The sequence below is a fragment of the Carassius gibelio genome, chromosome A18 (genome assembly GCF_023724105.1).
Source record: "Carassius gibelio isolate Cgi1373 ecotype wild population from Czech Republic chromosome A18, carGib1.2-hapl.c, whole genome shotgun sequence".
NCBI classification, from domain to species: domain Eukaryota; kingdom Metazoa; phylum Chordata; class Actinopteri; order Cypriniformes; family Cyprinidae; genus Carassius; species Carassius gibelio.
The window spans coordinates 30,446,234-30,461,572 of NC_068388.1; the positions used below are offsets into that span (position 1 = coordinate 30,446,234).

At 44.2% G+C, this 15,339-nt stretch overlaps 1 protein-coding gene, 3 non-coding genes and 1 pseudogene across 5 annotated transcripts; all 5 read left to right on the forward strand.

Moving 5' to 3' along the window:
• Nucleotides 1-1,094: 1,094 nt before the first annotated feature.
• LOC127934618 (uncharacterized) lies at nucleotides 1,095-13,641 on the forward strand. 2 transcript variants are annotated; one of them, XM_052532114.1, is made up of 2 exons: nucleotides 1,095-1,828; nucleotides 13,158-13,641. In XM_052532114.1, exons 1-2 carry the CDS (start codon nucleotides 1,148-1,150, stop codon nucleotides 13,434-13,436), a joined length of 960 nt encoding a protein of 319 aa, XP_052388074.1. In that variant the 5' UTR covers nucleotides 1,095-1,147; the 3' UTR covers nucleotides 13,437-13,641. The 2 variants fall into 2 exon arrangements, with proteins under 2 accessions (XP_052388074.1, XP_052388073.1); XM_052532113.1 differs by having other exon boundaries at nucleotides 1,095-1,624; nucleotides 12,954-13,641.
• On the forward strand, nucleotides 6,090-6,263 carry LOC127934787 (uncharacterized; annotated as a pseudogene).
• LOC127934776 (U1 spliceosomal RNA) lies at nucleotides 6,639-6,802 on the forward strand. Its single transcript, XR_008147889.1, has one exon. It is a non-coding gene; the product is annotated as a U1 spliceosomal RNA (small nuclear RNA).
• LOC127934782 (U2 spliceosomal RNA) lies at nucleotides 9,292-9,482 on the forward strand. Its single transcript, XR_008147895.1, has one exon. It is a non-coding gene; the product is annotated as a U2 spliceosomal RNA (small nuclear RNA).
• LOC127934777 (U1 spliceosomal RNA) lies at nucleotides 9,858-10,021 on the forward strand. Its single transcript, XR_008147890.1, has one exon. It is a non-coding gene; the product is annotated as a U1 spliceosomal RNA (small nuclear RNA).
• Nucleotides 13,642-15,339: the final 1,698 nt, after the last annotated feature.

Below are 15,339 nucleotides of genomic sequence, written 5' to 3' on the forward strand. Positions count from 1 at the left end.
AGTGTTGTCAGCCTCTGCCGCCTCAATATAGGAGTACATGAGCACATAAACATAATTTCTAGAACTGCTCTGTGTCACGTCATGCATTTTACCTATCATATCATATGCAAAGAGACAGCAGTTTAAAAAAACTCCAATGTTTCAGGAGTTTATTATACAGGAATGACACATGCTTATTAGATAACTGTATTTGAGTTGATGTATATGTTTTTATTTATTATTATTTAATTTTCACAAATTTAGAAAAGTAATCTAAAAGTACTCAAAAGTAATTAGTTACATTACTTTAATAAAGTAATTGAAAAAGTTATACTACTATAACATTTTAAACAGGGTAACTTGTAATCTGTAACCTATTACATTTCCAAAGTAACCTTCCAAACACTGCTAAAAGGAGACGTCCAATAGACGTATTGCAGATGAGCAAACAGCCTTAAAACTACATCTTGCAGATGTAAATTCATACGTCAAATAGACGTCTCCTAGATGTATGTGTGCTATCAGGGTACCATCCCCCAGCGTTTTTAGGTCTCCCAAAACTTACCAAAGCCGAGATGGGCATCGCCGTGTCCGGCTTCCTCCCTGCTGCGTCTTAGCAGCATCGCTTCTCGGCCTTTTGGCTAAGATCAAGTATCTTGTCGGACGGTTGAGACTGCGATCGCCTCTTGGAGGTTTCCTGACTCGAGATCGTTTCATATCTTGAGTCACACAACTTTGAGAGGTATATTGAACTCTGCTGCTTCGGGCTCCAACAAGTTTTAAGGTGAGGTCTTTTAATTATTTATTTTGTTATTTATTGTTGTATTTATTGTTGTTTTAAGTTTTTAGGCTGTTGGTGCCTCCATCATGTCGGCTGCCCGTGCCGGCGTGCGGAGGCACCACAGCGTGCGTTTTTTATTCAGGCAGGGTGAGGGGAAGCTCCTGGGAATGTCCCGTATGGACTTTTCCAGGAAGCTGATCCAAAAGACCCTAGCTTTTAAATGTGACGACCTGAATTGTTTGATGACTCTGCCCTTGAACAAAGGATTTGATGTTAGTTTTAAAACCGCTTCCCTACTTAATGACTTTTGGCAAAGGTTTGAATCAGTTCTCCATGTTCACTGTTGAGAAACTTTCTGATAACACACTTAAAACTGTGATTGTCAGGATGTTCAATGAAACCGTGACTGGAGATGATATTTGTGTTTGGTTGGGTAGATTTTGCACTGTTCGAGGCCAGCCTGTCAAAGTGTTAGATGAAGATGGCATTTGGACATGCTCCTGGCGAATTCCCATTAAACAATGGGAAGACGCTGGGGGCTACCAGGGCCTGAAGCATCTGCCTTCCATGATTGTGCTCGGAGAGTACAGAGGCTACATACATTATCAAGGAATGCCCAAACTCTGCAGAAAGTGTGCAAGGTTTGGTCATCTAGCTGAAGCATGCCAAGAGTTAATCTGTGGGAAGTGTAGAGAAATTGGTCACAGTTTTGATGACTGTACCAATGGCAGACGGTGCAATCTTTGTGGAGAAACAAACCATCTCTACAGAGACTGCCCTAAAAGTTTTGCCAACAAGCTAAAAATGGCCGCCCCACATGGGCAACAAACAAAGGAACAAAGGAGAGAGGAGGCGGTCCCTGAGGTTTTGGCGGGAATTTCAAATTCCCAGCCGGCCTCAGGGATTGGGCAGGAAGGAGGAAGTGGGGCGGCCACAGGGGCGGAGGCAACGGAACAGGAAATGGTAATGGAAGGAGAGGAAAGTGAGGAAGAGTCACTGGTAACAGTTTCGGATGGGGTGGAAGAATCCACCGGGAGTGAGACACAGTGTTCACTCCCTAATGCTCAGGTGCAAAAAAGGCCTGCGGGGTCTCCTCTGATTGTAACGGAGGAGAAAAAATCTAGGGCAGCATATAAGCTCGATAGTTCCGACTCGGTAGATCTGGAGCGCATGTGGCCCCTAGAGTCCCCAAATGAGGTTTCCTTTTTGCACATTAAGCTAACAGCATCAACGCCAAAGGAGCCACAAGAGGTTCCCTCTGTGGCCTCTGAAGCGACAGGCATTTGCCCTCCTGACCTCAGCTCATCTGGGGAAAAGGAAAGACAAATGCTACAAGATGTAACATGATTTTAATCATATTTTTGTAGTCTTTTTATTGTCTTCTGTTTTAAATGCCTCATACCTTTTTTACCCTACTGCTCATGGCCCTCACCATCTCTACTATCAATGTCAGAAGTGTGAGGTCCACCATTAGAGCACAGAGTATTTTGTCCCTTTTAAAATCTTTTAAGTCAGATTTGTTTTTATTACAAGAGTGTTCTCTGCCCTTTTTAACTAGGTACACAAAAATGGAAGAGCTATGGTCCGCAGGAGCCTCCATATGGAGCGGATCAAATTTTAACAAAAACGACGGAGTTGCGGTTTTAATTAATAATCCTAACATCTTGGTGAAGGGCAGCACTGTGGTGAGGCAAGGCCGGGCACTTTTAGTAAATCTGACCTTTTTAGACAGGGATTTTAATGTTCTTAATGTATATGGTTTTACGGAAAAGAACGAAAGATATGAGCTTTTAGAAGACTTGCAACCCCACATGCTAGGTAGGGCTCCCCTAATGGTAGCAGGGGATTTTAATTGTGTTTTATCTAAAACAGACAGGAAAAGGGTAGGGGAGGATTTCAGAGTGGACAAAACGTCGGTTTTATTGCAGGGTTTAGTCAGAGATTTTAATTTAGTCGACTGTTTTAAAATTTTGCATCAAAGAGAGGAGGGCTTCACCTGGTTCAGTGGTGACGGTACCAAAGCCTCTCGAATCGACTACGTGTTTACAAGGGACTGCCCGCCAACCGATGCTACATTAACCCCCCTTTTTTTCTCTGATCACATGATGCTGTCTTGCACCCTTTCACTGCCCATGGGTATGACGGTAGGGGGAGGGCTGTGGAAGCTGAACTGTTCCCTGTTGGAAGACAAGAATGTAATTTTAGAATATAGGGAACAGTTCAGCCAATGGCAGACCCTCCAAGACTTTTATGATACACGTGCACAGTGGTGGGAGATGGTAAAGGACCGGACGAGACAGTTTTTTAGAAAGATAGGGAAAGAAAAGAAGAGTAGGGAAAAGAAATGCATGTTGGGGTTGCAAAAAAGACTACAAAGGTATTTTAATCTTTTAAATAATGGTTTTGATTTTAACACTGAAATCCAGGATGTAAAAAAGGAAATGTCAGTTTTAGCCAATATAGAAAGTAAAGGGGTCCTTTTAAGAAGCAAAGAGAGAGAAATTGAAGAAGGGGAAAAGTGTACCAGATATTTTTTTAAGAAAATAATAACAAGGGGTGGGGGGTTAACCAGGGTTAAAACAGGGGATAGGGAGGTTAACACAACAAAAGAGATTTTAGAGGATGTGGAAAAATGTTATGGGGCTTTATATAGTTTTAAAAAGGTACACTCAGACACCGTAAAAGAAGTTTTAAATTTTGTTGAGAAAAGGGTTGACTGTCAAAATGAGATTTTAGCCCAAGATTTGAACATTTTAGAAACCCAAAAAGCTCTTGGAGGTTTTAAAAGGGGGAAGTCCCCAGGAGTGGATGGACTTCCCCTGGAGTTTTATCTAACATTTTGGGATATTTTAGGACAAGAGCTTTTGACAGTTTTTAAAGAGTTTGAGACCCTCGACAGACTTCCAGACAGTTTTAGAATAGGGATAGTTTCTTTACTTCACAAAAAAGGTGACCGGACTGACTTAAAAAACTGGAGACCCATAACACTTTTAAATTTCGATTATAAACTTTTTAGCAAAGTTTTAGCAACACGCATGTCAACTGTTTTAGAGGACGTGATTCACCCGGATCAAGCTTGTTCTGTGCCCGGAAGAAAGATAACAGACAACCTAGTGCTGATTAGAGACACCATCTGTTACGCGAGAGACAGAAATATTCGGCTAGTAGTCCTAAATTTAGATTTTGAAAAAGCATTTGATCGAGTCTCGCAGCAGTACCTCTTCCAGGTTCTGGAGAAAATGGGGTTTCCAAAGAGGTTTATAGCCTGGGTGGGACTGCTGTACAAGGGAATAGTCAGCAAAATTCTAATAAATGGGCATCTTTCCAAAGCTGTGAACATACACAGTGGTGTCCGTCAGGGATGTCCTTTATCTCCTCTTCTGTATGTGGCTTGCATCGAGCCACTGGCACAGATCTTGAGAAGGGACAAATGGATCAAAGGACTGGACGTTCCTGGGACGGGGGGACTGACGGCGACCTGTGTTTTATATATGGACGACGTAACTCTTTTAGCCACAGACGTTTTATCAATACGAAGAGCACTGGACTTGACTGACTGGTACGGTCGGGCCTCGGGCGCCAAACTCAATAGAAACAAGTCCGAGGCCCAGCTCTTCGGGCCGTGGGGAGACGTGGACACAGGAGGACTTGATTTGGTTTTTAAAGACAACGATTTTAAGATTTTAGGCGTTAAATTTGATAAAGACGGGGGTGGACGGGAAAACTGGACTGACTTGTTAGGGAAAGTTAGGAAAAGACTGGGGTTTTGGGGACTAAGACAGATGACGATGGAAGGCAAGGTTTTAATTTTTAAATCTGTGATTTTACCTCTGATTTTACTTGTCTGTTCTGTTTTTAGCCCCCCTCGGTGGTTCCTGGGGAAACTGGAGAGGGCGGTGTTTTACTTCCTGTGGGGGTCCAAGTGGGAGCGCCTGAAGAGGGAGACCATCAAGAAAAGGCCGGAGAACGGTGGAAAAGGCCTCCCAGACCCCCACCTGTTTTTAGGCAGCCGCTTCACCGCCCTGCACATTAGTTATGCCACGACCCCATCCAAAGAAAACAAGACGGCTGCAATGGCGCGATTTTGGATGGGGTCTTACCTACGAACACTGAAAATTTTACCAGTGGACTTGAAAACCCCAGTGTCTTTTAACTTGCCCAAAGAGTACAGTTTTATAAAAAAGTTTTTAAAGAAATACCTTTTAGAGAGTGAAGATGTCACCATTTTAACTCAACACAAGTCTCTCATCTCTGTTGTGCAGGACCGGGAACCGGTGAGTCCAGTTCCGGGCCTCACACCAAGTGAGGCCAAACAAGTTTGGCGGAACGCGGCTCACCCCGCTCTCCAGAACAGGCACAAGGACTTATCGTGGATGGTGGCTCATGAGATCCTCCCGGTCAGGGCGGTTATGCACTCCAGAGGCATGGCCAAAAACCCCATCTGCCCGCGGTCCGGCTGCAATTCCCCAGAGACCGTCCACCACCTGCTCTGGGAGTGCAGCACTGCGCGGGACCTGTGGGCCAAGACCGGCCCCCTGTATTTCCCGTGCCTACCAGCGGGTGGGGCCCAGTTCGGGTACCAGCTCGCCATCCTTGGGGTGGGCCGGGGCTTGAAGGACTTGACGGCACAGAAATTTACCTCGCTCTGGCTCACCCTCAACGTCATCAAGGATGCCATCTGGGCCACCAGAAACCTGCTGGTGGGGAAGCGCGTTACGGTAACCCTCCATGCATGCGAGCTAAAGGTAACATCAATGCTGCAGGGGTACCGGACGACGATATTCGGACGGGGGGGCCGGGGTCGCACGGAGAGGGTCCCGGCAGGCACCGACCCTGGCCGCCCGTAGATGCACCCTCACCACTCTGGCTACGGGAACAGCGGGCCAGCGGGCCGGAGGAGAGGGGATCTCCGCTGAGTCCATAAAGTAGCATCTCATGTCCCTGTTCTGGAGAGTGGGGTGATGACCCACTTGATAAGGACTCACCCCCGGTCTTGCACAATAGATGATTTTTAATTGGTGTTTTTTATTGTTTTATTATGAAAGAGGTTTTATTAACATATATATACGAGGCTTGTTTGCTTTTTTTAAAAATTTGTATTTTACTTTTGGAACTGACCGCACCTTTTAAACACACCTCAATAATGGACTTTTAAAAACAAGCAAAACACTGTGGTTTTAATCAAATGCTTTTTAAAAATGATTGTTTTCTTTCATTTTACCATGTGTATTTATTATATATTATATTGCTTGTTTTAATGTGTGATTAAAAAGAAAATGTTGTGTGAAAAAGAAAAAATGCAAATGGAAAAAATGTAAATGGTGACAATAAAACTTTTTCGAAAGAAAAATCTGTTCTTATCAGTTTAATATCTGATACGTCCCCCATCCGGGGACTACATATTAAATGGATTTTTAGATCACGGAGCTGGAGCCGGGGCTTGCTCCGTCCACTCCATGCATCGGCCTGGTATTGCAGTGTCTCCAGGAACGGTGTGCTTTCCCTTTTTGGGGATTGCCATTTATTGTGTCGAATAGCAGAACAAGGAATGAGAGCTGCCATTGCAGATGCTGTGGTTTATTGCAAACTTTTTTCCTGATGTGTCCACCTGGGGTCTTGGACTCTTCCACTAACGATGCACCCACCTGAGGTCTTGAAGTCTTTCACAGACGAGGTGACGCATCGAATCAGGTGTGTTTGTTTAAAGAGAGTCATCTAAAACTGGCGTTGGGAAGCACCGGCCCATGAGCTTGGCAGTTTCCAGGCCAGTAACGGAAGGCACCCGTCCTTCCTTTCCTGGAGGGGGGGGCGGAGGGCTAACCGTTGGTGAGGATGGTAGAGATGCAAATCACACCTCTGGCTGACCGCCTGGGCCTTCATACTTACCTGGCAGGGGAGACACCATGATCAAGAAGGCGGTTCACCCAGGACGAGGCTTGTCCATTGCACTCCGGCCATGCTGACCCCTGCGAATTCCCCAAATGCGGGAATCTCGACTGCATAATTTATGGTAGTGGGGGACTGCGTTCGCGCTCTCCCCTGAAATTGTTGGTGAAACAAAGCAGAAGAGGTTTTTACAGTTTTTTATTTATTTTCGTTTCAGAATGGGGAGTTCTGTCACATGCGAGATATGTGTTGTGCGCTTGTGAAACAAAGTCACTTGCGCTCTTGAAAAATCGGACCCTGGTGGGTAGTTTAGTTCGAACATAGCGCAGACCTTACTTTGAAAGTAGATTGGACTGACTGCAGCCTAGCTGTAACTGTCTCCATGTTGTTTGGTTGTCCTTTTTTTCGATTCGTATTAATTTTGTTGTCGCTTACAGCGACACCTAGTGGCCTGTCGCCGCGCCCTTTTTCACCTGGCCTCGGACTGAGCCCCTGCACAGGTGTGCCGATTTGGGTGAAGGGATCTCACTCCTTCCTGGAGTTATAGCCATTCGAGCCACCTCGGACACGCCACCTTAGCACGTTTTGAGGTCCCCTCGCCAAGGTGAATGGAAATTTCCTATTTTTTTGGATGATTATTGACAGTCAGACTCCAGAGAAGCTTTCTGTGCTGATTTGGGTGGGACTGGGCCAAATACCTGGCGCCAGGTTGCAAAAGAAGGTTTTCGACAAAATCCAAAATACCCGAAAATTTCGTCAGAGCGACGGGCCAATCTGAGACCTGCGTCTCGTTCGGCTCGAGCCAAGGATTCCGGTGACATAAGGCACGTGGCTCTGCGACCAACCGTTTGGGAGTTACGAGCGATGCCGTACTTTCCGTCGCTGCAGTTCCACCGTCAGGCCGATCGGGACAAGGCCCGGTGACGTTGCAGACAGGGGAGGGTACTACCATCCCGCAGTGTTGCAGGTGTTTTCATCTTTGTTTGATTGTCCATTTACATTACATTTTCCCTATTTTTCAGCTTACGGCGCCACCTAGTGGCCTGTCGCCGCGTCCCTTTTCACCTGGCCTCGGACTGAGCCCCTGCACAGGTGTGCCGATTTGGGTGAAGGGATCTCACTCCTTCCTGGAGTTATAGCCATTGGAGCCACCTCGGACACGCCACCTTAGCACGTTTTGAGGTCCCCTCGCCAAGGTGAATGGAAATTTCCTCTATTTTTGGATGATTATTGACACTCAGACTCCAGAGAAGCTTTCTGTGCTGATTTGGGTGGGACTGGGCCAAATACCTGGCGCCAGGTTGCAAAAGAAGGTTTTCGACAAAATCCAAAATACCCGAAAATTTCGTCAGAGCGACGGGCCAATCTGAGACCTGCGTCTCGTTCGGCTCGAGCCAAGGATTCCGGTGACATAAGGCACGTGGCTCTGCGACCAACCGTTTGGGAGTTACGAGCCATGCCGTACTTTCCGTCAGGCCGATCGGGACGAGGCCCGGTGACGTTGTAGACAGGGGAGGGTACTACCCAGATAGCACACTTACGTCTGCAAGATGTCTGTTAAAGAACTGTTGATCTGGAAAGCATCTGCCATCTACAAACGTCTGACATACGCCTTTCAGATGTCAGTTTTATATACCTTCTAAATCATAAACATCTAAAAGACATCTAATTGACATCTATCTGACATCTAAAAGGCAGTGTTGGGGAGTAACTAGTTACATGTAACAGCATTACGTAATTTAATTACAAAATGAATGTAACTGTAATTAGTTACAGTTACGAAGAAAAAACTAGTAATTAAATTAAAGTTACTCATGAAATTTTTAACGATTACAAAGGCAATTACATTTGAATATTTACACACATCCACATACAGATTTCACTGATTTCTTTCCCAAATTGCACTGACTATTCTGAGACATACGCCCTAATAATTTCCAGAATTTTAACAGATTTTTTTTTTTTTTTCCCAGTCCGCCCTTCCTGTAAATTAATGGCAAAAACATGCAGTTTCATTTAATACAAATAGGCCTACTGAAGCTTGCAGTGTTGTCAGCCTCTGCCGCCTCAATATAGGAGTACATGAGCACATAAACATAATTTCTAGAACTGCTCTGTGTCACGTCATGCATTTTACCTATCATATCATATGCAAAGAGACAGCAGTTTAAAAAAACTCCAATGTTTCAGGAGTTTATTATACAGGAATGACACATGCTTATTAGATAACTGTATTTGAGTTGATGTATATGTTTTTATTTATTATTATTTAATTTTCACAAATTTAGAAAAGTAATCTAAAAGTACTCAAAAGTAATTAGTTACATTACTTTAATAAAGTAATTGAAAAAGTTATACTACTATAACATTTTAAACAGGGTAACTTGTAATCTGTAACCTATTACATTTCCAAAGTAACCTTCCAAACACTGCTAAAAGGAGACGTCCAATAGACGTATTGCAGATGAGCAAACAGCCTTAAAACTACATCTTGCAGATGTAAATTCATACGTCAAATAGACGTCTCCTAGATGTATGTGTGCTATCAGGGTACCATCCCCCAGCGTTTTTAGGTCTCCCAAAACTTACCAAAGCCGAGATGGGCATCGCCGTGTCCGGCTTCCTCCCTGCTGCGTCTTAGCAGCATCGCTTCTCGGCCTTTTGGCTAAGATCAAGTGTAGTATCTGTTCTTATCAGTTTAATATCTGATACGTCCCCCATCCGGGGACTACATATTAAATGGATTTTTAGATCACGGAGCTGGAGCCGGGGCTTGCTCCGTCCACTCCATGCATCGGCCTGGTATTGCAGTGTCTCCAGGAACGGTGTGCTTTCCCTTTTTGGGGATTGCCATTTATTGTGTCGAATAGCAGAACAAGGAATGAGAGCTGCCATTGCAGATGCTGTGGTTTATTGCAAACTTTTTTCCTGATGTGTCCACCTGGGGTCTTGGACTCTTCCACTAACGATGCACCCACCTGAGGTCTTGAAGTCTTTCACAGACGAGGTGACGCATCGAATCAGGTGTGTTTGTTTAAAGAGAGTCATCTAAAACTGGCGTTGGGAAGCACCGGCCCATGAGCTTGGCAGTTTCCAGGCCAGTAACGGAAGGCACCCGTCCTTCCTTTCCTGGAGGGGGGGGCGGAGGGCTAACCATTGGTGAGGATGGTAGAGATGCAAATCACACCTCTGGCTGACCGCCTGGGCCTTCATACTTACCTGGCAGGGGAGACACCATGATCAAGAAGGCGGTTCACCCAGGACGAGGCTTGTCCATTGCACTCCGGCCATGCTGACCCCTGCGAATTCCCCAAATGCGGGAATCTCGACTGCATAATTTATGGTAGTGGGGGACTGCGTTCGCGCTCTCCCCTGAAATTGTTGGTGAAACAAAGCAGAAGAGGTTTTTACAGTTTTTTATTTATTTTCGTTTCAGAATGGGGAGTTCTGTCACATGCGAGATATGTGTTGTGCGCCTGTGAAACAAAGTCACTTGCGCTCTTGAAAAATCGGACCCTGGTGGGTAGTTTAGTTCGAACATAGCGCAGACCTTACTTTGAAAGTAGATTGGACTGACTGCAGCCTAGCTGTAACTGTCTCCATGTTGTTTGGTTGTCCTTTTTTTCGATTCGTATTAATTTTGTTGTCGCTTACAGCGACACCTAGTGGCCTGTCGCCGCGCCCTTTTTCACCTGGCCTCGGACTGAGCCCCTGCACAGGTGTGCCGATTTGGGTGAAGGGATCTCACTCCTTCCTGGAGTTATAGCCATTGGAGCCACCTCGGACACGCCACCTTAGCACGTTTTGAGGTCCCCTCGCCAAGGTGAATGGAAATTTCCTCTATTTTTGGATGATTATTGACACTCAGACTCCAGAGAAGCTTTCTGTGCTGATTTGGGTGGGACTGGGCCAAATACCTGGCGCCAGGTTGCAAAAGAAGGTTTTCGACAAAATCCAAAATACCCGAAAATTTCGTCAGAGCGACGGGCCAATCTGAGACCTGCGTCTCGTTCGGCTCGAGCCAAGGATTCCGGTGACATAAGGCACGTGGCTCTGCGACCAACCGTTTGGGAGTTACGAGCCATGCCGTACTTTCCGTCAGGCCGATCGGGACGAGGCCCGGTGACGTTGTAGACAGGGGAGGGTACTACCCAGATAGCACACTTACGTCTGCAAGATGTCTGTTAAAGAACTGTTGATCTGGAAAGCATCTGCCATCTACAAACGTCTGACATACGCCTTTCAGATGTCAGTTTTATATACCTTCTAAATCATAAACATCTAAAAGACATCTAATTGACATCTATCTGACATCTAAAAGGCAGTGTTGGGGAGTAACTAGTTACATGTAACAGCATTACGTAATTTAATTACAAAATGAATGTAACTGTAATTAGTTACAGTTACGAAGAAAAAACTAGTAATTAAATTAAAGTTACTCATGAAATTTTTAACGATTACAAAGGCAATTACATTTGAATATTTACACACATCCACATACAGATTTCACTGATTTCTTTCCCAAATTGCACTGACTATTCTGAGACATACGCCCTAATAATTTCCAGAATTTTAACAGATTTTTTTTTTTTTTTCCCAGTCCGCCCTTCCTGTAAATTAATGGCAAAAACATGCAGTTTCATTTAATACAAATAGGCCTACTGAAGCTTGCAGTGTTGTCAGCCTCTGCCGCCTCAATATAGGAGTACATGAGCACATAAACATAATTTCTAGAACTGCTCTGTGTCACGTCATGCATTTTACCTATCATATCATATGCAAAGAGACAGCAGTTTAAAAAAACTCCAATGTTTCAGGAGTTTATTATACAGGAATGACACATGCTTATTAGATAACTGTATTTGAGTTGATGTATATGTTTTTATTTATTATTATTTAATTTTCACAAATTTAGAAAAGTAATCTAAAAGTACTCAAAAGTAATTAGTTACATTACTTTAATAAAGTAATTGAAAAAGTTATACTACTATAACATTTTAAACAGGGTAACTTGTAATCTGTAACCTATTACATTTCCAAAGTAACCTTCCAAACACTGCTAAAAGGAGACGTCCAATAGACGTATTGCAGATGAGCAAACAGCCTTAAAACTACATCTTGCAGATGTAAATTCATACGTCAAATAGACGTCTCCTAGATGTATGTGTGCTATCAGGGTACCATCCCCCAGCGTTTTTAGGTCTCCCAAAACTTACCAAAGCCGAGATGGGCATCGCCGTGTCCGGCTTCCTCCCTGCTGCGTCTTAGCAGCATCGCTTCTCGGCCTTTTGGCTAAGATCAAGTATCTTGTCGGACGGTTGAGACTGCGATCGCCTCTTGGAGGTTTCCTGACTCGAGATCGTTTCATATCTTGAGTCACACAACTTCGAGAGGTATATTGAACTCTGCTGCTTCGGGCTCCAACAAGTTTTAAGGTGAGGTCTTTTAATTATTTATTTTGTTATTTATTGGTGTATTTATTGTTGTTTTAAGTTTTTAGGCTGTTGGTGCCTCCATCATGTCGGCTGCCCGTGCCGGCGTGCGGAGGCACCACAGCGTGCGTTTTTTATTCAGGCAGGGTGAGGGGAAGCTCCTGGGAATGTCCCGTATGGACTTTTCCAGGAAGCTGATCCAAAAGACCCTAGCTTTTAAATGTGATGACCTGAATTGTTTGATGACTCTGCCCTTGAACAAAGGATTTGATGTTAGTTTTAAAACCGCTTCCCTACTTAATGACTTTTGGCAAAGGTTTGAATCAGTTAAAGCCCAGTTCTCCATGTTCACTGTTGAGAAACTTTCTGATAACACACTTAAAACTGTGATTGTCAGGATGTTCAATGAAACCGTGACTGGAGATGATATTTGTGTTTGGTTGGGTAGATTTTGCACTGTTCGAGGCCAGCCTGTCAAAGTGTTAGATGAAGATGGCATTTGGACATGCTCCTGGCGAATTCCCATTAAACAATGGGAAGACGCTGGGGGCTACCAGGGCCTGAAACATCTGCCTTCCATGATTGTGCTCGGAGAGAACAGAGGCTACATACATTATCAAGGAATGCCCAAACTCTGCAGAAAGTGTGGAAGGTTTGGTCATCTAGCTGAAGCATGCCAAGAGTTAATCTGTGGGAAGTGTAGAGAAATTGGTCACAGTTTTGATGACTGTACCAATGGCAGACGGTGCAATCTTTGTGGAGAAACAAACCATCTCTACAGAGACTGCCCTAAAAGTTTTGCCAACAAGCTAAAAATGGCCGCCCCACATGGGCAACAAACGAAGGAACAAAGGAGAGAGGAGGCGGTCCCTGAGGTTTTGGCGGGAATTTCAAATTCCCAGCCGGCCTCAGGGATTGGGCAGGAAGGAGGAAGTGGGGCGGCCACAGGGGCGGAGGCAACGGAACAGGAAGTGGTAATGGAAGGAGAGGAAAGTGAGGAAGAGTCACTGGTAACAGTTTCGGATGGGGTGGAAGAATCCACCGGGAGTGAGACACAGTGTTCACTCCCTAATGCTCAGGTGCAAAAAAGACCTGCGGGGTCTCCTCTGATTGTAACGGAGGAGAAAAAATCTAGGGCAGCATATAAGCTCGATAGTTCCGACTCGGTAGATCTGGAGCGCATGTGGCCCCTAGAGTCCCCAAATGAGGTTTCCTTTTTGCACATTAAGCTAACAGCATCATCGCCAAAGGAGCCACAAGAGGTTCCCTCTGTGGCCTCTGAAGCGACAGGCATTTGCCCTCCTGACCTCAGCTCATCTGGGGAAAAGGAAAGACAAATGCTACAAGATGTAACATGATTTTAATCATATTTTTGTAGTCTTTTTATTGTCTTCTGTTTTAAATGCCTCATACCTTTTTAACCCTACTGCTCATGGCCCTCACCATCTCTACTATCAATGTCAGAAGTGTGAGGTCCACCATTAGAGCACAGAGTATTTTGTCCCTTTTAAAATCTTTTAAGTCAGATTTGTTTTTATTACAAGAGTGTTCTCTGCCCTTTTTAACTAGGTACACAAAAATGGAAGAGCTATGGTCCGCAGGAGCCTCCATATGGAGCGGATCAAATTTTAACAAAAACGACGGAGTTGCGGTTTTAATTAATAATCCTAACATCTTGGTGAAGGGCAGCACTGTGGTGAGGCAAGGCCGGGCACTTTTAGTAAATCTGACCTTTTTAGACAGGGATTTTAATGTTCTTAATGTATATGGTTTTACGGAAAAGAACGAAAGATATGAGCTTTTAGAAGACTTGCAACCCCACATGCTAGGTAGGGCTCCCCTAATGGTATCAGGGGATTTTAATTGTGTTTTATCTAAAACAGACAGGAAAAGGGTAGGGGAGGATTTCAGAGTGGACAAAACGTCGGTTTTATTGCAGGGTTTAGTCAGAGATTTTAATTTAGTCGACTGTTTTAAAATTTTGCATCAAAGAGAGGAGGGCTTCACCTGGTTCAGTGGTGATGGTACCAAAGCCTCTCGAATCGACTACGTGTTTACAAGGGACTGCCCGCCAACCGATGCTACATTAACCCCCCCTTTTTTTCTCTGATCACCTGATGCTGTCTTGCACCCTTTCACTGCCCATGGGTGTGACGGTAGGGGGAGGGCTGTGGAAGCTGAACTGTTCCCTGTTGGAAGACAAGAATGTAATTTTAGAATATAGGGAACAGTTCAGCCAATGGCAGACCCTCCAAGACTTTTATGATACACGTGCACAGTGGTGGGAGATGGTAAAGGACCGGACGAGACAGTTTTTTAGAAAGATAGGGAAAGAAAAGAAGAGTAGGGAAAAGAAATGCATGTTGGGGTTGCAAAAAAGACTACAAAGGTATTTTAATCTTTTAAATAATGGTTTTGATTTTAACAATGAAATCCAGGATGTAAAAAAGGAAATGTCAGTTTTAGCCAATATAGAAAGTAAAGGGGTCCTTTTAAGAAGCAAAGAGAGAGAAATTGAAGAAGGGGAAAAGTGTACCAGATATTTTTTTAAGAAAATAATAACAAGGGGTGGGGGGTTAACCAGGGTTAAAACAGGGGATAGGGAGGTTAACACAACAAAAGAGATTTTAGAGGATGTGGAAAAATTTTATGGGGCTTTATATAGTTTTAAAAAGGTACACTCAGACACCGTAAAAGAAGTTTTAAATTTTGTTGAGAAAAGGGTCGACTGTCAAAATGAGATTTTAGCCCAAGATTTGAACATTTTAGAAACCCAAAAAGCTCTTGGAGGTTTTAAAAAGGGGAAGTCCCCAGGAGTGGATGGACTTCCCCTGGAGTTTTATCTAACATTTTGGGACATTTTAGGACAAGAGCTTTTGACAGTTTTTAAAGAGTTTGAGACCCTCGACAGACTTCCAGACAGTTTTAGAATAGGGATAGTTTCTTTACTTCACAAAAAAGGTGACCGGACTGACTTAAAAAACTGGAGACCCATAACACTTTTAAATTTCGATTATAAACTTTTTAGCAAAGTTTTAGCAACACGCATGTCAACTGTTTTAGAGGACGTGATTCACCCGGATCAAGCTTGTTCTGTGCCCGGAAGAAAGATAACAGACAACCTAGTGCTGATTAGAGACGCCATCTGTTACGCGAGAGACAGAAATATTCGGCTAGTAGTCCTAAATTTAGATTTTGAAAAAGCATTTGATCGAGTCTCGCACCAGTACCTCTTCCAGGTTCTGGAGAAAATGGGGTTTC

Excerpts from the sequence above, each read along its gene's own strand:
- LOC127934618 (XM_052532114.1), top strand. The coding sequence starts at position 1,148 with ATGTTCAATGAAACCGTGACTGGAGATGATATTTGTGTTTGGTTGGGT. Across the intron at positions 1,829-13,157 it reads GTTCACTCCCTAATGCTCAG|GTGCAAAAAAGACCTGCGGG; the intron begins GTGCAAAAAAGG and ends CCTAATGCTCAG.